The sequence below is a fragment of the Notamacropus eugenii genome, chromosome 5 (assembly GCF_028372415.1).
Source record: "Notamacropus eugenii isolate mMacEug1 chromosome 5, mMacEug1.pri_v2, whole genome shotgun sequence".
NCBI lineage: Eukaryota > Metazoa > Chordata > Mammalia > Diprotodontia > Macropodidae > Notamacropus > Notamacropus eugenii.
Window position 1 is genome coordinate 106988918 of NC_092876.1, and position 24233 is coordinate 107013150.

Consider the following 24233-nt stretch of genomic DNA (forward strand, 5'->3'; position numbering starts at 1 on the left):
TAAAGCTGGAAAGGAACTTAGAGACCATTAAATCCAACCTCCTAATTTTAGAGATGAGGGAAGTGAGGCACAGATAGGGTAAGTCAGTGTGCCAAAGTTATATAGCTAGTAAGTGTCTGAGGCAGGATCTGAGCCCATGCTTTCCTGATTCTAAGCCCAATACTTAATGCCCAACTCCCTGCCACCACTTTGCTTCTTACACAGGGACTTGTCCAAGGTGATACAGGTAGTATGTAGAAGAGTCAAGACTTGAATGTAAGTCATCTGCATCCAAACCTTGCATTCTCTCCACTACACTTGACTGCCTCTTGTCAGTAAAAGTGAATGCACTTGGTAAAAAGCTGAAAGCTTATTAGAAAAACTCTTACGGGTCACTCAGAGGCAAGAGCTACTTGTGAAGTCAAAATTAACCAAATAAATAAAAGAGACATTTTGTCTATTTCTTTATCAGGGAAAATCAACAATGTGTTTTTAGTTATCGTCCCAACACTGACATTCAAACAATGAATGGATCAATCAAAGACAACCAAACTACTCTGCTGGAGATTCCATATAACTAGATAAATCAAAACTAAACTTCTTCCAAAATGTTTTTTTACCTGTAGGTACCTGTCAGAATGACATCATCCCAACTGGGGAAAATTAATGAGATTTCATCAAACTTTGAAGCTTGAGATTCCTTTCTCTCTCAAATCTTGCAATATCTAATTTTATGTATCAAAAATGTTTAGCTTATAAAAATGTCATTTCATGAAAAAAGTTGGTTGTGATCTCAACCATTCTGGGGAGCAATTTGGAACTATGCCCAAAGGCTATAAAACTATGCATATGCCTTTTGATCCAGCAATTCTACTACTTGGGCTGTATCCCAAAGAGATCATCAAAAAGGGGAAAATATCCACGTGTACAAAAATATTTACAGCAGCTCTTTTTGTGGTGGGAAAAAACTGGAAACTGAAGGGACATCCATCAAGTGGGGAATGGCTAAACAAGTTGTGGTATATGAATTTAATGGAATACTATTGTTCCATAAGAAATAATGAGCAAAATATTCTCAGAAAACCTGGAAAGACTGGCATGAACTAATGCTGAATGAGGTGAACAGAATCAGGAGAACATTGTACATGGTAATAGCCACACTGTGTGACAACCGACTTTGTTAAACTTGGCTGTTCTAAGCAATGCTCCAAGATTCATGATGGAAAATGCCATCCACATCCAGAGAAAGAACTATGGAGTCTGAATGAAGATCAAAGCCTACCATTTTCTCTTTTTATTTTGTTTTTTCTTTTTCGTTTTTCCCTTTTGTTCTGATTCTTCTTTCACAACCTGACTAACTGGAAATATGTTTAATATGATTGTATATGTATAGCCTGTATCAGATTGTCTGCCATCTTGGGGATGAAGAAAAAATTACAACTCAAAATCTAAAAGTCAATGTTGAAAACTAAAAATCAATTTTTTTAAACATGAGTGAGCACTTAAAAACAAAACAAAAAAAGAACTCACCTTTAAGCCAATATCAATCCACACTTTCTAGAAATATCATTTTGATAAAAGCAGAACATCTGAAAATGTTTGACTTGCCTCCCTAACAATTTCATCTCTCAGAAGGGAAAGGCAACAAACAAGGGATTCCCACACTATATGTAATTTTCACCAACACAGAAGGCTAGTGAGGTGAAAGTGATGGGAACCTTAGAGAAGAGTGATTGTTACCTTGGAATGCATGCCAAATGAAAGGGAATCTTGGCCTAGTCAGACATATATCCTAGATTCCAGAAAAAAACTAATTTCAAAAGTTCAGGGAAGACAGGCATGATCCCAAGTTTAAAAACTCCAAACAGAAACACAAATCAAAAAGAGTAAGACATAAAAAAAATGTGACTACATAATAATCTAAAAGAAATAAAGTGAACCAACCAAAGAAATTAGACTGATTGCACAAGGATCTCTCCAACAAATTCAAACTTGAAACATAGGGAAGGGGATAGGGGATAACCACAGATATACAAAAGTTTAGTGTGCTATGTTGCTGAGTAAGGAAAAATGTTAAAAGTACTTTAGCAATCTCAAACAATTAGTGAATAGAACTATTAGAAAAATAGAACACTAGAGAATGCTAGCATATAGTCACTTAGATGATAAATGTAAGATATGAGCTCATATATTTCTGTTTTTGCACTAATCGCCATTTTGAATATAATTGTCAATGTGAAGAGAGCAAAAGCTCAAAATGGGGTGAGAAAGAAGCCTGGCTTTGGGAAACAGTCCTCTTTCATAGAAAACCAAAAAGCAATGGATGAACTACAAGAGAAACCCCACTTTTATAAGTGCCACACAGTCTTAGGGATCTCTACGAGTCACGGCAGCCAAGGCCACCCCTATCAAGCCTACAAGCAGAGATAATATCCACCATGTCTGCTTCTGCACAGACGGGGCACTCAGGGGCAACATAGCTTCTGGTGCAGAGAATATCTTATATTTTGTACATTCACAGTAACAGGCTGGGACAATAAGCTAAAATGAACCAGATGATATTTAATAAAGGGAGCACGGCATAAGACTAGAGCATTGGACTTTATACTTAGGAAAGTACTATGTGATCCTGGGTAAGTCAATGATTCGCTCTGAGCTTCATTTCCTCATTTGTAAGGTCTAAGATCACTTTGAGCTCCAGATCTAGGTTTTGGTTTGTTTTTTCTCATGCTTTCTCCCATTTGTTTGAAATCTTCTATGCAACATGACTAATGTAAAAATGTATTTAATAAGAATGTATGTGAAGAACCCATATAAGATTGCATGCCAAAGGAAGGGAGAGAAAATTTAAAGCATATGGAAGTGACTGCTGAAAACTGAAAACAAATAAATTAAAAAAAAAAAAAACAAATAAATTTAAATACAAGTACAACATGGAGGAGACCTGGCTACAAAGAAGTTCATTTGATAAAGGCCTAGACCTTTTCATTGACTACCATCTTAAAATGAGCTAACAGTAGGATAAGGCTGCTAAGTAAAGATAATTTGACTTAGGTAACATTAATAGAATTATAGGATCATGGAAAATAGGAGTGAACAGTTCCATTCTGTTCTGGGAAGATATTTATTTATTTAATATGTTATATATAAACATTACATATAAATATAATTAATTAAACATATTAATTTATTTATTAATAATTTATCTGTATTATGCTGTGTTATGTGTTATGTGCTACATGGTAAGAAGGCCAATGACCATCAGAAGAGGATACAAAGGAAGACATCCAGAATGGGAAAGAGGAAATTATCTCATATAAGGATCCAGCCAAAGAACCAGGTACATCCAACCTGGAGAAGACAAGATTAAGGCCAAACCAGGAAACTATTTTAAGATACTTTAGGATTACATGCAAAAGAGGAAGGTAACTATTGTTCTCCAGAGCAGATACAGGATCGAGAGCAAGCAGAATTTGGTTATTTATAAGGAGGAACTCAGGTACTAGCCATAAGAAGCTGCATGACCACTTCTAAGGAAGGTGGTGGGAGGGAATCCTGCACGGGAAGGAGATTGGGCTGGATTAGAAGATGACTGCTCAGTTCTCTTACTTATGAAGAATTCTATGATTCTCATTTAATCACACCGAGGGAGCTAAGGCACAAAAAGCTATGTGGCTGCTTTCTACTCAGAGGAGAGAAAGCAATGGGTGAAATTGCTTTCATACCTACTTAAATGTTTGGTTAAATAATCAGAAAACCTTTAAAACCCTGAGGCTTTATTAGAAATTATTTTGATAGGCTTCATATTTCCTTTCAAATAAAGCTGAGATATTTGAATGTTTATTCTATGTTTTTAAAATAAAATATACTTAAATACTCAAAACTGACCTTCACAAATTTATCAAGAATTTTCATAATATCAATATCTAAATTCAATATTCAAAAGCTTTCTTTTCCCGAAAGATGCAAGAACTTTATGTGTTCTATTGCCAAAATGCTACTTAGAAATGTCTCTTGACTGAGCACCAGAGCTTAGGTTCACATGTTGCCTGACTGCAGATCGATAACCTGAGCCAGCTTCCCTGCCCTGCACTCTCTTTCTGTACCTGAGGAACTCTCACTCATACGGGGGCAGCAGTAGGAAGAAGCAGTCAGAAGGGCTTAGCTGCCTGAAGTGACTTCCTGGTCCTGTCCAGAGGCTACTAACATTCTTAAGCCTTTCAGGCCTCTCTTCTACACATTTTAAGAATGGACACAGGAAAAAAATGATTTCTCAACCGAAACCTAGTTTTAATGATGCTATTAAAATAAATATAAAAATAATAAACTAAGATGTATTATGCTTCAGGATACAGAAATTGGAATAACCTTTTACCAGAATGAGGTGACTAGCACTTGCCACATATAATGTTCAAGTGTTATTTTTTAAAGCCTCTGCTGATAAAAAATTTATTATATGTGAAATCAATCCCAATTTTAATTTATAGCAAAATTTCTTTTTTGAGACAAAAATATTCATTGACTATACAAATAAGTTTAATTTATATACATACAAAATCAAGGAGTCTTCCAAGTTAGAGTCTTCATGTGGTACTGGAGGTAAAACACTTGACTTGCTTTCCTGCTCACTTTCTCTGTCAGTTACATCATCATCTATGTAAAGAATTTAAATGTGAATAAAAATCATGCCAACACAAAAATGATTTCATTGTAATCACTACCAAGTGTCCTGAGATATGCAACCCAAGAAAGACCTAAAGATTAGGCTCACAAAAACTCTAACCACTAGAAAACCACAGTAGAAAAAACTGAAATAGGCCTAAACCTGCCCTCGTGCTTCATTCTGTCCCACCTGTGCTAAGGAACAATACTGGGGCTAAGAATACATCCCATTCATTTTCACAGCTGTGAAACCACAACATAAACTTCAGCTGCTGTCACCATAACACCATGGAACGATGCTTCTGGAATGTCTGCATTGCTCTCTGTGTATCTTCCTCTCTCCTGAAATGTGTTTATCTTTTATGTATCCATCCCAGTATCCCCTTATGTCTGCTCTTTTCTTTTTCTGTATCTTTCCCCTTGCATCTGTCTTCATTTTTTATTCATGTGCATTATTTGTCACATTTGTTATTTATATGTTCTACGTTAATTTTGGAAAGGGATGTGTTATATTTCACAGTATCATACCATTTAAATAATAGAAGGAATCTTATTCTATCACCTTATTTTATACTCTTGTAGAAGGAATTGAATTCCTTCTTATGTGTGTGGATTTGATTTTTCTTTTGAATCAATGGGCCCTTCAAAATAAAAATATCCTCAAGCCAATGATCCTCTGGTACAAATTAATAGTACAAAAAGGTCAGGTGGATAAAGGAATACTTAAGAAATATATACACACACACATACACATAATATATACACATATACATACATATATATCTATCTCCATTATACCATGCTGTCTCACACACATACATGTATGAGGCAAACAGGATAGTGGACAGAGAAGTGGCCTTGGAGTCAGGATGACCTGGCATCATGTTTTGCCTGTAACACATCTTGGCTGTATAACCCTAGATAAATCACTTACCTCTCAGTGACCCAGGTAACTGTCTTATATTTTTAAGTTGTAGGTGCCAATGTATATTGACAGAGGCAGTTTCTTATGTCAATGAAGTCACAAATCTGATTACAAATCCCCCTCTAGTTGTGTGTGTGTGTGTGTGTGCGTGTGTGTGTGTGTATACACAAAAATGCAAATAATGCTTTAAGGTTTACAAAGCAATTAAACATAGATCATCTCATTTGATCTTCACAGTAACTCTGTGAGATGGATACTATAGGTATTGTCCTTACTTTACAGATGAGAAAAATGAGGCTCACAGAAGTTAACATCATTTGCTCATGACCCCATGACTAGTAAGTCTTGGGGCCAAGGTTCAAAATCAGGTCTCTTCTGATTCCACCACCAGCATTCCTTCCTTTGCACCAGACTGCCTTTCCAGTAATCCTGTGAGCAAAGAAAGTGCTTTGCAAACCTAAAAAGCCCTATATCAGTTATAATTATTATGATCAAAGTTATTAGTAAAGGAATTTCATGTGGTACAAGAAATCTGATTAATTAAGCAGAAGAAATCAATTTAAAATATGAGAACTTCAGAGGTATTAGAAAATACTTAAAACATCCAGAATTCCATGTCTATAAATAAGACTGTATCTTTTTTTCCACATTTACTTTTCTACAGGACACATGAAAATATATTTTTTTAATACATTAGAGTAAAACAAGATTTGCAGATAAGTTGTCAGAAAATAATTTTAAAACTTCTGGCTTTTCAGTTAATAATTAAATGGGATGGGGGAGGGTGCAAAGCTTTCTTTTAAAAAATATAGTCTTTTAGTTTACTTTCATAGTAAAGTACACAGATTATATTTATGTAATTACAGGCTACTAGCTGTATCTTAAAGAGTAATCAGTGCTTTAGGCCCAGCTTAGGGAACTCTGAGTTCTATTCCTGGCTCTCACATGACTTATCATAGCCTGAAGGTCATAACAGGTCATTAGTCCCTCTGAGCATCAAAAGAACAATATTTACTAATGGAGAGAAATAAATCAGGAAAGATTAGAATTTATTTGTTAAATTTCTTTTTAAACTAGAAAATGTATATACCTTTTAGAGACTGACAATAAGGATTTAATGACATAAGTTCATTTACTTTAAAAAGTAAATTTTAATATTTTTATCTTTTAAGAAAAACTGCATAATTGATGTTTAAAGAAACAAAGCTGCTCCTTCCATCAATGAGATCCTTGTCTCCTAAACTTCAGAGCCAATGTCTGTCTGGTGGTATAAAAAAACCAGCCACTCTCCATGGAGGTTATGAATGATGCTTGATCACAGCAGCTTGCTACAAAACATTACTATGAAAGGTGGTGATGACTGGTACCTAACCTGGGGGTAGTACTATGGTTAGAAATGCCTTCTAATTTCTCTGGCTAAACTATGGTTTGTAGTCATCTGCATTTTATAAAGCAAATTACAGCACCTTTTAAGAAGTTGAGTGAAGTTTGACCATATATTCACAACACTTTGAAATAGGAGTTACAAAGGAAAATGGCTTCTGTTTGTCTGTGTGGTATCCCCTTGATATATTCCAGGACAGAAAAAGCTTCATTCTGGCTCTGTAACCCGGAGTCTTGCACAATCCCTTGCAGATGGTTGGTACTAAATAAGTGTTTGCTGAATTGAACTGAATTTAAAATGTCTGGAATTTTGATGACAATTTGCAGTTTTAATTAAAATCTGTTCAACATTTTGCATTTCCTTTACATCTGTTAACCCTTGCGTGAATTCACAATGGATGAAAAAACTTTATGGCAGATTATTTTGTCATACAGAGCTTTCACATTATCTCTTCTCTAGAATCACTTTAATATAGGCCAAGTCCCTTAGAAGTCAAGTTAGCAAGAATCAGGAAGAATGACACCTTAATATAACCTTGAAAAATACATACAGACACAGACACACACAGACACACACAGACACATACTAACCACCAAAAGAAGGGAGATAATAGCAGCATGGGACCCATAAGCCTACAGGGACAATTATGTTTATCCTGTTAAAAGAAAGTATTGTGTGTGTGTGTGTGTGTGTGTGTGTGTGTGTGTGTGTGTGTGTGTGTGTGTGTGTATAAAAATATATATATAATTATGGTATTTTGGGGGGAAGGAAAAGGATAGGACAGTTCCTGGTGGGAACTGAATTTGTGGGAATCTTCATTTTCTAAAGCAAATCATGATTTATGTGACCTCAATAAAGTGGATCCCACTGTCATATCTCTTGTACTTTTTAGTTAACATGCCATATTAAGGTTGGCTGACCTGACCTGCCATGTACTGAGAAAATACCTAAATCACATATAAGAATGAGTGTTAAAATCAAATGTACATACCCTTTATCAATAGTAAAGTGTTACTTGTAACTGCTTCATTCACCAGGGTCATGGCTTGGATATATTCTGTGATGAAAAAAAGAGAAGAGGGTGGAGGCATAGGGCAGGAATGTGAAGGGCTGTTCAGTTCTTGATAAACATAACAAATAGTAAAAGCATCAAAAGGATCCCTAATTCATAAAACAAATCAAACAGTTCAGGATGGAACTAAGTTTCAGAACAATGAAAGAATGCTGATCTCAGGGGGCCAAACCCAGACAGTTTTAAAGATAATCTGTATACTGGATAAGCGCATTGACTGTGCAAGCATAATGTGAGCTTGTCTTCCAAAAGGCCACCAGGTAAGGTTGCTTTAAATGACAATGTAATGATAAAAGCTCAGTAATTTCAAGAGTAAGTACCTTGTCCTCATAGCCTCAAATGCCCATAACATGCTAAAAAGTGAATGCACCACCAAAGCAAAAATGACAAACACAAGCACTTATTTGGTTCTTCTTCAATGGTGCTAGGGATGCCAGGGAAACCAGAATGCCAATAGGCCACACGGGGCAGTCAGCTAACTCAAATTCCTCCTTCATACCTTGATTTGTTGCTGAGCCATCTTTGATCTTCTGTTTGAGAGACAACAGAACATTCTGGACATGATCAAATAGCAAGTCCACTTTTCCATCCTTTTTTAGTTCCCTCCAAAAGGCTTTTGCATCACCTGGAATACAAATATTATGTTAAAACAGAAGGAGATATTCGGGATGGAAGAAGTTGGGGGGGGGGGGCAGAGAAAATCAGAGAATTTCCCACAAAGTTCAGATGAAGAAATAAGTTCCATTTTAAGAATACATGATGTAGTATCAGTGAGGTCAATGTTTCTCTATTGCTACATCAAGAAAAGCAAAAAACTAATAAAAGAAATAACTCAATTTTTAAAAACTATTGGCACAAACAAATTAGTCTCCTTTTGAAAAACGATTTCAAGTTGTCAGGCAGCAAAATGATGGTATCTTCTACAAGGAACAAATAAAAAATATGATCAAAATAGACTATCTTTTAAAAAATTTATTTATTTACTTTTTAGTTTACAACATTCAGTCCATAAGCTTTTGAGTTTTAAATTTTGTCCCCCTCCCCAAGACAGCATACAATCTGATGTAGGTTCTACATATACATTCATATTAAACATATTTTCACATTAGTCATGTTGTAAAGAATTATAACCAATGGAATGAACCACAAGAAAGAAGAAACAAAAAACGAAACAAAAAAGAGAGAGTAAATAGTCTGCTTCAATCTACATTCACACTCCATAGTTCTCTCTCTGGATGTGGATAGCATTTGCCATCATGATCCTTTTGGAGTTGTCTTAGAACCTTGCATTGCTTAGAAGAGCTAAGTCTATCAAACTCAGTCACTGCACAATGTAGCTGTAACTGTGCACAAGTTCTCCTGGTTCTGCTCACTTCACTCAGCATCAGTTCATAGAAGTCTTTCCAGGTTTTTCTGAAGTCTGCATGCTCATCATTTCTTAAAGTACCATAGTATTTCATTATATTCATATACCACAACCTGTTCAGCCATTCCCCAATTAATGGACATCCTTTCAATTTCCAGCTTTTTCCCATCACAAAAAGAGCTGCTATAAATATTTTTGTATACATGGGTCCTTTTTCCTTTTTGATGATCTCTTTGGGGTACAGACCTAGTAGTGGTATTGCTGGATCAAAGAGTATGCACAGTATTATAGCCCTTTGTTTTATCAATAGTTTCAAATTGCTCTCCAAAATGGTTGGATCAGTTCACAACTTCACCAGCAATACATTAATGTTCCAATTTTCCCATCTTTTCCAGAATTTATAATTCTCCTGTTTTGTCATATTAGCCAATTTGACAGGTATGATGTGGTACCTAAGAGTTGTTTTGATTTGCATTTCTCTAATCAATAGTAATTTAGAGCATTTTTTCATATGACTATAGATATCTTTAATTTCTTCCTCTGAAAACTGCCAATAGACTGCTATTTTCAAAAGATTTGTTGAAAAGCTCATATTCTTCCAAATTCCAGAGTTATATTATTAATCTATCACTCCTGTATACAGGGGACATTAGAAAAATAAGTTAATGGTATATTTTCCTTTCATCCTTCTTTTCCATTGATACAAAATAAAACAGGTAAGATTTCTTATGTAAGGGCAGACTGCTACATAATAGTACCTCAACTACAAAACAAAGAGCTAACTAAGGACTGCTGGAAACATCCCTAGAGACAATCTTTGAAAAGCTGAAATCAGAAATTTGAAAGCTGATTAAAATTAATTGGCAGGGGCCACACCTCATAATACCACAGAGGCAGGAACTTCTAAAATATTAACCACACTTTATTTATGTTAGTATGGCACTAACCAGTACAATTAAGATGTTAGGTAACAAAATGGACTAAATATTAATGGATGAATGGTTTCTGTAATAAGATAAATTTTTAATAGTCCAGTTCTCTATGTATGTGAATTAAAATTCACACTGCATTCTTCATATACCTAAAAATCAACAAGCATATGCTGAGTACCCACATGGTGCTAGGGACATATTGGTGATCCTAAGTGGTAAGACATATGATCCCTGTCTTCAATGAGTTTATGATCTAGTTGGGAAGAATAGATATTGTCTATAAGGATGAAAGAAAATTCATCATTTTTGTCAAGGTAACCTATTTTCTCCAGAGGCATAGAAATGAATTCCTAAGGGAACAACTACATTTACAAAGGGGGAGAACTGAGGTAAATAGCCAATTTATTCAAGCAAAAGTTATATATGTCTAAAAAGCTTAAGTTGTAGGTAAAATGTTTTGGTGTAAATGAATTGACTGCCTCAATTCTCCTTTAGGAACATGTGTGTTCAACAAAGCATCCACTATACCACAAATATTATAACAAGTGGCTACTTAGCTACAGAACATCAGATAATAGTGATCTGTGATCGGCATTGTTGGAGGGAGCACCTGCATTGATGAGACCACAAATCCACTATACAAACCATCAGAACAAGTAGGAAAGGTACCAAGAATCACATCCTACAAGAATTCCTAATCAGGGGTTGATTGTCTCTATGAGTACCAAAGAAGGAAGGAGCAGTCTCTTCTCCAACATAACTTCTATCTTCACTATGATGACCTTACAGTCTCTTCATGGTTTCCAGGTGTCCCTTAATTACCAAATTCAATGCACCTTTCTTATTTCATCCTTCTTGAGCTTTAGACATCATGTCACACCACAGATCACCCTTTACTTGTCTTTCTCTTCTACCCTGGCTTTAGTGACATGACTATTTCCTGGTTCTCCACCTACCTGTCTTATTGCTCCTTAGTCTCCTTGTTTGCTTCATCTCCCTCCTTTCTTTACGTGTTGGCATTTCTCAAGGCTCTACCTTCAAGTTCTTTTCCTCTCTCTATATATTCACTCTCTTAGACATCAAATCCAGTCCCATGAATTTATTTATTATCTCTATGGAGATTCCATTAAACATAACAAATATTCGTTAGGTGCCTACTATGTGCTAGGCACTAGGGACAGAAGAACAGAAATAAGATATACTCACCATTCAAGAAGCATGATGAAGAAATAAAGAATACCCCTCCCTCAGTTGTACTCTGTCCTTACTCAAATTACCTTGTGTTGACTTATTTGTAAATACAAATATATCTGATGTCTCCTTTAATATTATGTAAACTCCTTGTGGGCAAGGAATTTTTCTTTTTTGTCTTTTTATCACTTCATCCAGTGAGGGGGTTAGCAGATTGAAGAGAAACTGATTTAACTTTAACAGTACTGCAAAGTCTGCTATTGTCACTAAACTGCATATCCAGGGAAGGATAATAAACAAAGAAGTCTTTTTTGAAGTTTTCTGACATGAAGACCTAGTCATCCATGTACATCTTCTATACCATGAATTAGGGAAGCCTAAGCCCAGAAAGCCTGGGATAGAGCTCAGGGTGAAGGGAAAAAAGAATTGTCATAGGCAGAGGTGGACTGAGTCTGTTCTGAAGTCAAGCCTGCCTCTGCAATCTGATTTTCCAACATAAGATCTCGTTAACCTTCAAAAAGTGCACTACAGAAGAATTATAATATTCTTCAAGCACAGAACCAACAGAATGTAGCAGTTATTGAGAAAGCTAGCATTCTACCCTTTGTGGAGCGGGTGCAAAACTCTTTGGTCTCGTCTTTATATCACCAGCAAAGGACAGTAGGCCTAACAAATGTTTGTTGAATTACTTTTATTAAATTCACTATATCCTGCCCAAATTATCATTCAAGATTTTCTTATGTTGTGTCAAATAATTAATCTAACCCCTATTTTATTCTAATTAGTATTATTTTGTTTAGTGAGATTCCATAGGGATAGGGCTTATCTGTTATACTTGTATATTAATATACATTTAGTCAATTTGATCAGTTCATATTAGTACATATTTTACATATCTTATATGTAGAGATAATTAGACAAGGTTAGACAGATCCTTTCTTATATTAGGCCCCCAAATTTTAAACTACAAGTTAAAAGTCCATTTAACCACAGGGAGCTGGCTGGAGGACTTTCACTTTTTAATCCAGTAATCAAGGCTAGGGTGGGGAAGACGATCTAATGATATAGAAAGTCCTCCAGCTATTTATGGTGTCCCTCTTCACCTTTCAATGTCTCTATTGTCCAACATTCTATGCCCATCTTCTAACCATAGTCGTCATTGGTCATAGACTGGCCTGGACTGTGGGTTCTTCTGGAGGGTCAAGGTATAAGTCTGTCAACCAATGAGATCCTGTATCTTACTCTGCATCACCTGTATCATCTGTGTATCAAGCACTATAAAACCAAGGCCCTGGAGAAGGAGGCCTCTCAGATCATAAGAAAGATTTGAAGTCCCCTTCATTACAGTGGGCCATGTCCCTTTAAATAAATGGTCATTGGCTCAGAGCTCTGCCTCAGTGATTTTTACTGGACATTTTTTGCAGCCCATAATGTAAGGTCCTGCTCTCTCCTTCCAGTTGGCCCTAAAAAAGAAAGGTCATATCAAGGATACCATTGTAGCCTTATAGAATTAGGAAGAGATCTCTATACAAAAGGCTTCTTAACAATTCTGTTCTACTCTAAATCACTATTGATTAGAGAGATGCAAATCAAACTAACTCTGAGATACCATATCACACCTATCTGATTGGCTAACGTGACAAAACGGGAAGATGATAAATGTTGGAGAAGATGTCGGAGACTTGGCACACTAATTCGTTGTTGGTGGGGCTGTGAGCTGATCCAACCATTCTAGAGAGCAATTTGGAACTATGCCTAAAGGGCTACAAAAATGTGCATACCCTTTGATCCAGCAATACCACTTCTAAGGCTGTATCCCCAAGAGATCATAAAAAGACTTATATGAACTGATGCTGAGAGAAAGCAGAACTTCATACACAGCAACAACTACAATGTGTGAGGAATTTTTCTGGTAGACTTGGTACTTCATTCCAACACAAGGACTTAAAAAATTCCCAATGGACTCTTGAGGCAAAATGCCTTCCACATCCAGAGAAAGAATTATGGAATTCAATTGTAAAATGAAGCAGAGCATTTTCTTTTGTATTATGTTTTGTTTTATTTTATGATTTCTCCCATTCATTTTAATTTTTTTGTGCAACATGACTAAGGTGAAAATATGTTGAATAGAAATGTATGTGTAGAACCTATACAAAATTGTATACAATCTCAGGGATGGAGTGGGGAGGTAGGGGGAAAAAAGTCTAAGACATATGGAAGTGATTGTGGAACACTGAAAACAAAATAATTTAATTAAAAAACCAAACAATTTTTTTCTAGACATATGTATGACTACTCCTAGTCATACATATGAACACCTGGTACCCTTTTATAGCCAATCCTGGGCCTTAAATTAATTCACATTTGGTATGGCTTATTAATGCTATAATTCTCATCATAGGGATGGTCCAACGTTAGGGAAATAAAATTACAAAGGATAAAGCAATGATGTCCGTAGTTGTTACTATCATTTCATATAGCTCTAAAAATGCTAGTTAAAACTATGACGAAAATATGAGAATGTGCATAGATAAAAAGGAGCAAACATGTTCTCCATATGATGACTCCTTCCACACAGTCTTACTCCAGCGCCTCACGGTGGCACGGTGACCCTAGCTTCTCAAAGGCAATGCTAGCGCTGCATTAAGTTCCAGCAGATTTTACCACGATGAAAAAAAGCTTTAATTATGGCCTGATAACAGAACAACTCTCCTCTCGAAGGGGTTGTCTAGCTAATTATAGTAAGACACATCACCTTAGACTGTACAGCAGATTTAATTTTTCTGGCCACAGCAATCCAAGCAACAAAGAAAAATAAAACCTAGTCCTCAGAGCTGCACAGCAGTGGCAGAAAAGAGGGAAAGGGACAGAGGACACTAAGAATTACTGGGGTTTTTTGTTTGTTTGTTTTTAGATTGTCCACAAACTTCAATTTGACTACTGGTAAACGTGAAATAATTGTTTAGAGATATAGTCCTGGAGAAGCAGCACGATATCAATCTTTTCATTCTATAAAAGAAAACTAGAAGAAAAAAAGCTTTAACTAAATGGAAGGATGGCTCTCAGATTCTTCTTAGGCTCTAAAAAAAGGAGCTGGGGGAGATGGCTTAACATACAATCATAGGAGACAAGAAATGTTTAGTCATTTTTTGCTGCAGTATCAATGATACATATTTGCAAAAAGACTATGATGAAAATAAATGCAACTTATACAGTAATATCAGTTTCTAAGAATGAAGATGAGATAGATATTTGACAAGAACCTGTTCTCAAAACCCTCCAAATAAAATTAATGTATACTCTAATATTCAGTGACTTAAATTCAAAGGTGAGAAAAGGTGAAGATGGGAAGAAACATATGAAAAATATGGCATAGGGAGAAGTAAAGAGAGAGGCTAAAGGCTTGGCTATTACACAGATGCCTCATAAGCATTTTTTTTTGGAGAAAAAATTGGTAGATGTTTATTAACACAGGGAGCACTAAATAAAGCCACAAAGAATAAGATAAATTATAATGCATTTTAACATGCAGAAAAAGACTTGTTATTGATATGTGAGTTATCCCTCTTTACAGTCAGACCATTAACTCATCAGAGCTAAGACCAACATTACTTTAAAAAAATTACAGACACAAAACAAGAAAAATAATGAGAAAAAGATATGGCATGCAAAAGAAATTACTTAACTGTGAATCAGATAAGGAATTGAAAGTAAAAAGTGAGAAAGACAACATAAATGATACCCAACCAGACTATAATTTCATCCAGATGTTGAACCAATGGAAATCGATGTAATTAACTGCAACAACAAAGAGATCAAAAGAGCCCCAAAAGCACATAAGACAGCAAACACATCATACATCTGACAAGCTCAGAGAGCTGGGTGGCCACAAAGCCACCCAGAATTATGTTTTGTTTTATTTTATGATTTCTCCCATTCATTTTAATTTTTTTTGTGCAACATGACTAAGGTGAAAATATGTTGAATAGAAATGTATGTGTAGAACCTATACAAAATTTTATACAATCTCAGGGATGGAGTGGGGAGGCAGGGGGAAAAAAATCTAAGACATATGGAAGTGATTGTGGAACACTGAAAACAAAATAATTTAATTAAAAAACCAAACAATTTTTTTCTAGACATATGTATGACTACTCCTAGTCATACATATGAACACCTGGTACCCTTTTATAGCCAATCCTGGGCCTTAAATTAATTCACATAATTCACATATATACTTGTTTATAAAATTTTAGGAAGAAGGATGATGGGCATTATGAGCAGAACTGTCTCATAATGCACAGAAAAAACAGTGGAGGTTTAAAGCAGTTTAAAGAAAGCTTGGTAAGACAGTTTTCTCTATCAAGGATGGTGAATCACTAACCTGAAGAAAGACAACTTAATGAAACCATATATATATATATATATATATATATGAAGGGGATCTGTAAAGGCAACAAAATTGTGAGAGTTTCAAGGGACTATATACACACATGGTATCAGAAGATAGAAAATACATGAAACGTATGAAAAAATCAAAGACTCTGCTAATACTGAAAAAAGGTGCCTGAGAAAATACCAATAACTACCAATCTATATTCTTATTCTATTTATACAAAATATTTGAGACTTATCTATAGAAAAACTCAAAGAATGTATATGCAATAAGCAAGCTTTCACTCACCATGTTCAGCAATGGAACACATCCTTACCACTTCACAATTTACTAAATAAAGTATCTCCCATCCATAAATCAAAATCGTTCAAAAGTCCCCAGAAGATATAACAAATATTAAAGGTGTTCAATTGGTTTCCCAGGTAGTTGTGAGGATAAAATTAAGATAATATTTGTAAAACATGTTGCAAAACCTTAACATGCCAACTAGTCTTATACCCTAAGGAAAGCAAAGACAGAGGAAAGGTCCCATAAGGAACAAGTAGTTGCTCATTAACTATGTATGGCACAGCAGAACAAAGTATGGAATATGAATACAATGGAAAATATCATAAGAAACAACAAATATAAAGAATTAAGAGAAATGGAAAGATTATATGAACTGATGCAGATAAAGGTAACAAACAGTTAACATAGTCTGCATAATAATGTAAAAGAAAACACTAAACAAAAAATTCCATCAGAACTCTCTCTTCTCAGAAGAGAGATGGCAGACTGTAGGGCTGAAGGAAGCAAATATTGTCAATGTACTGCCAACATGTTAATGCGTTTTGCTTGATTGTACCTTTTTGGTTACAAGGCAGGGTAGGCCCATTAGGAAATTAGTTTAAAAGCATTTATAAAACTTTTTGTAAAATATTAGCATTCTCAGAAATAACAGCATTTTAACAGAGGACAAAATGTTAAGGCAGAGTGACAAATCTTTTATTATAGAACTGATATCTTTAAAAAACTCTACTTTTTTTTGACAAAGTTTCCAGACTAGATCAGGAAATAAAATAGATAAAGAATATCTGGATTTTTTTCCAGGGAAGAGAGATTCCCAGAGGAGGTAACACCTGAGTTCAGGTTTAAAGAGAAATAAGGATTCCGTGGGGTGGAGCCAAGAAAGGAGTGTATTCTAGCCACAAGGGTCAGGGAGGCTATGAATCCGTTTATTACTTTCCTTCTGGTAGGAGATGGAGCCTCAAATTCAGGCAACAAGTAGTCTATTTTTGGCTAAAAAAATGGCACTTGCGAGGGTAAGTAAGACTGGAAAGGTACATGAAAACCAAATTGTGGAGGACTCTAAATTCTTAGTTCAGGAGTTTATATTTTATCCTATAGGCAATGGAGAATCACTAAAGAATTTTGAGCAAGGGAGGAAATAACTGAAGGTATTGATCAAGACAAGTACCAAATATCCCAAAAATTCAATATATTTTTAAGAGACAGGAAATAAATGCTTACTGATGTGGGGGTCATTTCTGAATCAGATATCTGTGTATGTTTTGTCAGACTACTAATAGCCAAAATAAAAACAAATATAAAACTATGAGAATAAAAATGAGAAAAAGGTATCGCAATACAATTAAGAATAACTCTAATTTGGCTTGTTTAATACCAAAAAATAGGAAATGGCTGGACGAAAGGCCATTGACATTAATTACAAAAATGGTGTATATTTAGTTTCTAAGATCAAAGATTTACAGTATGAGTGCAACCCCTTCATTTCACAGATAAAGAAACCAAGGCCCAGAAGCTATATGACCTGCCTGAGATCACATAAATAGAGGAGGCAGAGTCAGGACTTAAACCAGGCCCATGAACTTTACACTATAGGAGTTGCCTCTAACAATGACTCAAAGGCCTAAAAACCACTTTAGTTAGTAGATACTTGACTTTTCAAATACAGAAATAAGGCAACCAAGGGCAACATCAGTTAGAAAGTAAGCTGGCTTGTAAAGTCTCAAAGAGAGGCCTGGTGGAAGATTAAGTAGTGTTATATATACTTATGAACAGATTATTACCCCATAAAACAGTAATAAATAATGGAAGGAAAAACAAAGTTTATAGAAACCTTGGCTGAAAACACAAACATCAAAGCAATCTCAAGGACACTTAAAGATGAAATCGGAAGGCTAACAGACAAAAGATATAATAGGCCTACATTTTTACGACCAGCTTTTTTCAACACCAAGGACAATAGAATCACCACATTTGGACTTAAAAGAGGAGGAAATGACATTAAAAAAAGTGGTACTTAGGTTTAGATAGTAGAGGTCTGGAGGAGACAATTTTGAGAGATGATTTCTCAAGGTTGTCTCAGAGAAGTGAAGCTAACAAAGGCGTAGGAAAAAACCCTCTTAAATCTTATTATTAATATGAAAAAGGGGACAGGGAGAACATCAATAATTACTGATCCATATACAATATCTATTTCCCCACATATATAAAATCACAATAGACATAAAGATCAAAGATATCCCTGATGAGAGTATTAGAAGGAAATAGGTTGAATTTTCTAAGCGATATTCCACAAAAGACCAAACTTCATCATCATACAAGTGACAGAAATAGGTAGAGAATGCATCTCACTGTTTGCTAGAACAAAAATGTTTTCTTAAAGGCTCCCTTAAAGGTTCTCCTCCAACAAGGTGTTTTCCACACATATCAAAGTTGTACAAGATTACTTTAAAGATAAAACAATAAAGATAACTTGATTGACAACCTTCATTGTTAATATCAAGTCATAAAACTGGTGGAAGTATGCTTGTCACCGTGGTAGGAAAAATGAAAAAGAGTTTCTCTAAAGATGGTGACACTTTCAAGAAGCTCCATCTGGCAAGTGACACTGTGCTCAATGCATCCAGACCTGGAACACAATGGAGCCTCCCAAACAATATAAAAATCAAGAGTTTGGAATGACTATCCACATAGGAAAAACAAAACAGAACCAGTTGATGAAGAATTCCTATGGTCCAGACTGTAATATAGAGTTGGACTGAAAACCTATACAAGAGGAGTTCTTAAGCGAGGATTTATGGCCCACTTGATATCAGATATCAGGGGATCCATCAACTTTGGATAAATAAATAAATTTTGAATAAGTTACAACTTTATTTTCACTAACTCCTGAGAGAATTTAACATGTGTTCTAATTATGAAGGTGGGCAAAAATACATTCTAAAAAGGCCAATTCAATCATTCCTTCATTTCTCAAGGAAGGCTTCATTCCTTTGAAGAACTTGCTCCCTCACGCTTCCCAGTCCCTTCTTCCCCCTCGTCTCCTTTTCAGTTTCTTTCTGTGGTTGATTTCCCCATTGGGTTGTAAGCTCCTTCAAGGGAAGGACTGGTCTTTTTTTTTTTATTTTTGTATTTGTATCCCCTGCTTAGGACAGTGCCTGACAGAGAGTAAGAGTAAACAAATATTGAGTGATTCACTGGGCAATTGATCAGATATTGGGCAAGAGAGAAGAGTCAAACTGAGGCAGCTAGGTGGCACAGTGAATAAAACCACAGACCTTGAATCGGCAAGACCTGAATTCCAATCTGGCCTCAGATATTTCCTAGCTGTGTGACCCTGGGCAAGTCACTTTATCTTTGTCTGCCTCAGTCTCTTCAGGGTTATTGTGAGGATCAAATTTGTAAAGCATTCTGCAAACTTTAAAGTGCTACATAAATGCCAGCTGATACTGTTATTATTATCTTTATTACTATGACTATGCATGATGCTGAGGTTATAAACCAATACTAGTGGAGCTAGTATTGGAGCAAAAAAAAAGAGGGGGGTAATTTAGAGGATATGTAGCTTTAAGTTAGAAGAAAATGGATTTTGTTTTGGATGGACTTTACTTTGGAATGCTTGAATGTCAGGTCTTCAAGCAAAGTCTGGATAATCACTTTTATCAGTTATGTCACACTGAGTACTCTTTTTCTCTGGAGTGGAAATACGGGACCATTGAGCTCTCTTTCAATTTTCAAATTCCTTGATTTTGTGATTCAGGCTTCTCACAATGCATAACTAGAGTTTAAGTGAGAAATTATGGATTACAAAGGAATGAATAGATTGAAGACATATGGATGGACATGATACCTGAATAGCATGACAGACATGATACCATGGATACTTCAATTGGAGCTGATAAGATGCCTGAGCAAAAGTATGGGCAGAAGAGAGGCCCTAGGACAGAGTCCCAGGGAAAACATGCTAAGATCAAATTATAGGTTAAATGATATTCATAGCAATGTTATTTGTAATAGCAAAAAAACCCATAAATCACTCAGGCATCAAACAGTTGGGGAAAGGCTAAATAAACTGTGGCATATAAATGCGGTAATAGCTCATATTTATACAGCGCTATATGCAAAAGCACTTTGCAAAGTATTTTACATATATGACCTCATTTGATTTCCACAATAACCTAGTGAAGTACTATAATTATTTTCATTTTATAAATGAAGAAGCTGAAAGCTAAAAGATATTAAATGCCTTTGCCTAGATTCTCACAGCTATTAATTCTTGTAGGTAGATCTGAACTCAGGTCTGCCTGACTACAAGCCCAATGTTCTATCTCCTAGCAACCTAGAAGACGTGTAGTTTAGGAAACAGAGAGTAGCCTCTAAGTCAAATTTGTAATAATACAAGTCATCTCAATTGATAAATGGTCAAAGGATAAGAAAAGGCAATTTTCAGATGAAGAAATCAAAGCTATCTATAGACATATGAAGAAGAGCTCTAAATCACTACTGATTAAAGAAATGCAAATTAAAACAACTCTGGTACCACCTCATACGTATCAGATCGGCTAATATAACAAAAAACGGAAAATGATAAATGTTGGAGAGGATTTGTCAACCAATCCATCCATTCTGGACAGCAATTTGGAACTATGCCCAAAGGACAAACAAATTGTACCTACCCTTTGAACCAGCAATTCCTTTACTAAGTCTGCATCCCAAAGAGATCCTAAGAAAGAGAAAAGGACCTACATGTGCAAAACTATTTGTAGCAGTCCTTTTCCTGGTGGCAATATATTGGAAATTGAAAGACTGTCTATCAACTGGGGAATGGCTGAACAAGCTGTGATAAACGAATGTAATCGAATACTATTGTGCAATAAGAAATGATGAGCAGAATGCTCTCAGAAAAACCTGGAAAGACTCGTACAGACTGATACAAAGCAAAATGATCAGTACCAGGAAAACACTGTACTCAGGATCAGCAACATTGTGTGGTGATCAGTGATGGAGGCCTCAGCTCTTCTCAGCCATACAATGATCCAAGCAAGACAAGTACAAAGGACTCATGAAAGAATATGCGATCAACATCAAGATAAAGAACTAATGGACTCTGAAGGCAGATTGAAGCATACTCTTTTCACTTACTTTATTCCTTTTTGTTTTTTTTTTTAGATCTGTTTCTTCTTTCACAACCATAACTAATATGGAAATATAATTTACATGATAGCACATGTATAATTTATATCAAATTGTCTACCATTTTTGGAAGAGGAGGGAAGAAAATTTGGAACTCAAAATCTTTTAAAAATGAATGCTAAGAATCGTCTTGACATGTAATTGGAAAAAACATTAAATACTATTTTAAAAACAAACAAACGACCAAATGACTAAAAAACCCCAAAGTCTCAAAGAGTTCTCTTTAAGTTAGGAGATTGTTCTAGGGCACTTTATTAGCCCCAAGTCTGTTTTCTCCTTTACTGATGCTCTTAGGAATTGTGGCCTTATGCCTGTAGCCAACAATAACCTAAAAACATTTTCCTAGGTTTCTCTTTATATGTGATAGACATTTATGTCAGGGAGGATTAAGAGACGATTTCTGAACAACTGTCAATCCTTTTAAGATTGTTTATTGAAGAACTCCCCATAATCTGACAGCATCATTCATCACTCCCTTCTTCTGGCTTGAGGTAAGAAGTGACATGTTGAAAAGACACAAATCAAGTTTTATTTAAGATTTGTAGTCATCAACTCAGTGACTTTCATTTGAAAGATTCCCTTGGAAATGTTAGTTTATGTCATTAAGATATTCCAGTAGAGAATACTTAGAAAATTTATGCTGTGTACCATATCTTAAAAGGAAGGCAATTACAAAAAAAAAAATGGTAATTTGAGCTACCAATAGTTAGTCACCAAGCAATACAGATTTGTGAAAGATACAGCTACAATCTCTTAACTCTCCTAGAAACTCTCCTAGCCAATTTACCTCAATATTTTTTGAGCTTAATTTGCAAATATTCTGATAGCACTTAAGGTTCCTTTTGCCTCTTCTTCCTCCCCTTTTCTTTCTGCAATGCTGATTCTCGTTGCTCTGGCCAACCCTTCCTTTACCTTTTTCATTCTTTGACAGTCTTGTGACTGACGAGAACAGAGTATTCCACCATTTTCTCATCTAAAGAACTAAAGCCAGCTAAGGACAGCAGCCCATGACTGAAAGAATCCTGAAAGTCGCTCTTACTCCTTTTGGCCTAAGAAGTGGTTTATTTATTGTTCAGTCATTTTCAAGTTGTAGGCCAATTCTTCAAGACTCCTTTTGGGGTTTTCTTGGTAAAGATAACAGAGTGATTTGCCATTTCTTTCTCCAGCTCATTTTACAGACAAGGAAACTGAGGCAAACGAGGTTAAGTGACTTGCCCAGGGTCACACAGCTAATAAGCATCTGAGGCTGGATTTGAACTCAGGTCCTTCCTGACTCTAGGTCTAGCACTCTATCCACTGAGCCACCCTGAAGTGGTATTGAGCTACTAAATGGGCATGTGGTTTACTAGTTTAATCTCAATCTATTTACTACTTCAATTCAGTCCAAATTTTAGAGGTAAGGGATACTGATAAGAGAAAACAGGATTACATCTTCCATGATGCTATCCTTAAGAATTAGATCACAGGATTTAAAACTGGAAATTAAGTGGTTATCTAGCATAACCTCTTCATTTTACAGATAAGGAAATGAAAGCCCAGAGAGGTTATAGAAACTTGCCAAAAGTCCCACAGATAGTAAAGGACAGGGTGAGGATTCAAACCTATGGCTTGATTCCAAATGTGGTGCTTTATCCACTATATCTCACTGCCCAATGCCTTTGGAAATGGCCTTTAAGGACTTCATCCCTCACCTGTGGAGAACAAATGAATGAAGGGAACTACTTAGTCACCCAACTGACCCAATCAATTCTGTGAAATTAATACTATATTATTATATTAATAATTATTTATTTGTGGTCCACCCCTTTCCCCTCTTATTTCTGTTAAAACTCATCTCCTGAAAAGGTCAGTTTGGAGGGCTGGAAGGCATGGTTCAGTGATGAGATCTGCTCCTGGAGCTCTCAAAGCACGAGCTAGTTAGTTGGGTGGAACTCCACCCAACTGGGAGACCTGATTTCTGTTAGAATCCAGTTTGGATGAGCTTTGCCTGGAAGAAGTCCTGGTCCTTGGTCTCCTCTGCAGAGTTCAGGGTAACCCAGATTACTAAGGAGAAAACTAGCTAGAGGTCCAGATGGAGATGGCTTCCTCTTACCCAGATGCCCGGAGCGGGCTGAGTCTCATGATCAAGCCCTGTTCTTATGAGGAAGAACTGAAGACTTTTGGTCCACCTGCTTATTAAATGTCCCCCAATCAGGACGGAGTTTCACTTCTCAGGAGAGTTCCTTTTCAGAAGTGATTTAAAACATTTCTGGGTTTCCCTTCATATCCCTCTTCATCTGGCGACATTCTACTTTTCCAGGTCTATTATACATTCTCCCCTTTTACATATTCTGTTATCCAGCTAAACTGGCCTACTTGCCATTACTTGAAACATTCTGAAACATTCCATCTCCTGTCTTCATGTTTTCATACATTGTTTTGCTCCATGCCCTCATTCCTCATGGCCAGTTCAAGAATCCCTAGCTTCTGTCAAAGTTCAGCTCAAGTACCACCCCCTATCCTGATTCCCCAGTTGCAAGGTCTCCCCTCCCCCATTTTCTTCTCTGTATCTTTATGTTCACGTTGTTTTCCCTGATACAATGTAAGCTCCCTGGAGTCAAGGATTATTTCTTTTTTGTCTTTGTATTCCTAGCACAGGGATTAGAAAATGGTAAGCACCAAACAGTATTTGTTTATTGACTGATTAAAGTAAGTAGTATGAGGGTTTTATATAGTACATTTATATAGAGGCATTTTATACAGTCCCTAATAGGTGTCAGGTATTCTGCTAAGCACTTTATAGACATTATAATAAGGATAGTAATAATAATGATAGCTAGCATTTATTAAGTGCTTATGCTGTGCTGGA

General features: G+C 35.9%; 1 protein-coding gene across 2 annotated transcripts in view; it reads right to left on the reverse strand.

The window, feature by feature from the left end:
• SETDB2 (SET domain bifurcated histone lysine methyltransferase 2) overlaps positions 1-24233 on the reverse strand; it is a 57730-nt gene that overhangs the window by 30306 nt on the left and 3191 nt on the right. For both annotated transcript variants that reach the window (XM_072610514.1, XM_072610513.1), the window contains exons 3-5: positions 8522-8647; positions 7942-8007; positions 4533-4632 (exon numbers count right to left, since the gene is read on the reverse strand). In XM_072610514.1, coding sequence (XP_072466615.1) covers positions 4533-4632; positions 7942-8007; positions 8522-8647 — 292 coding nt within the window. The remainder of the gene's footprint in view (positions 1-4532; positions 4633-7941; positions 8008-8521; positions 8648-24233) is intronic.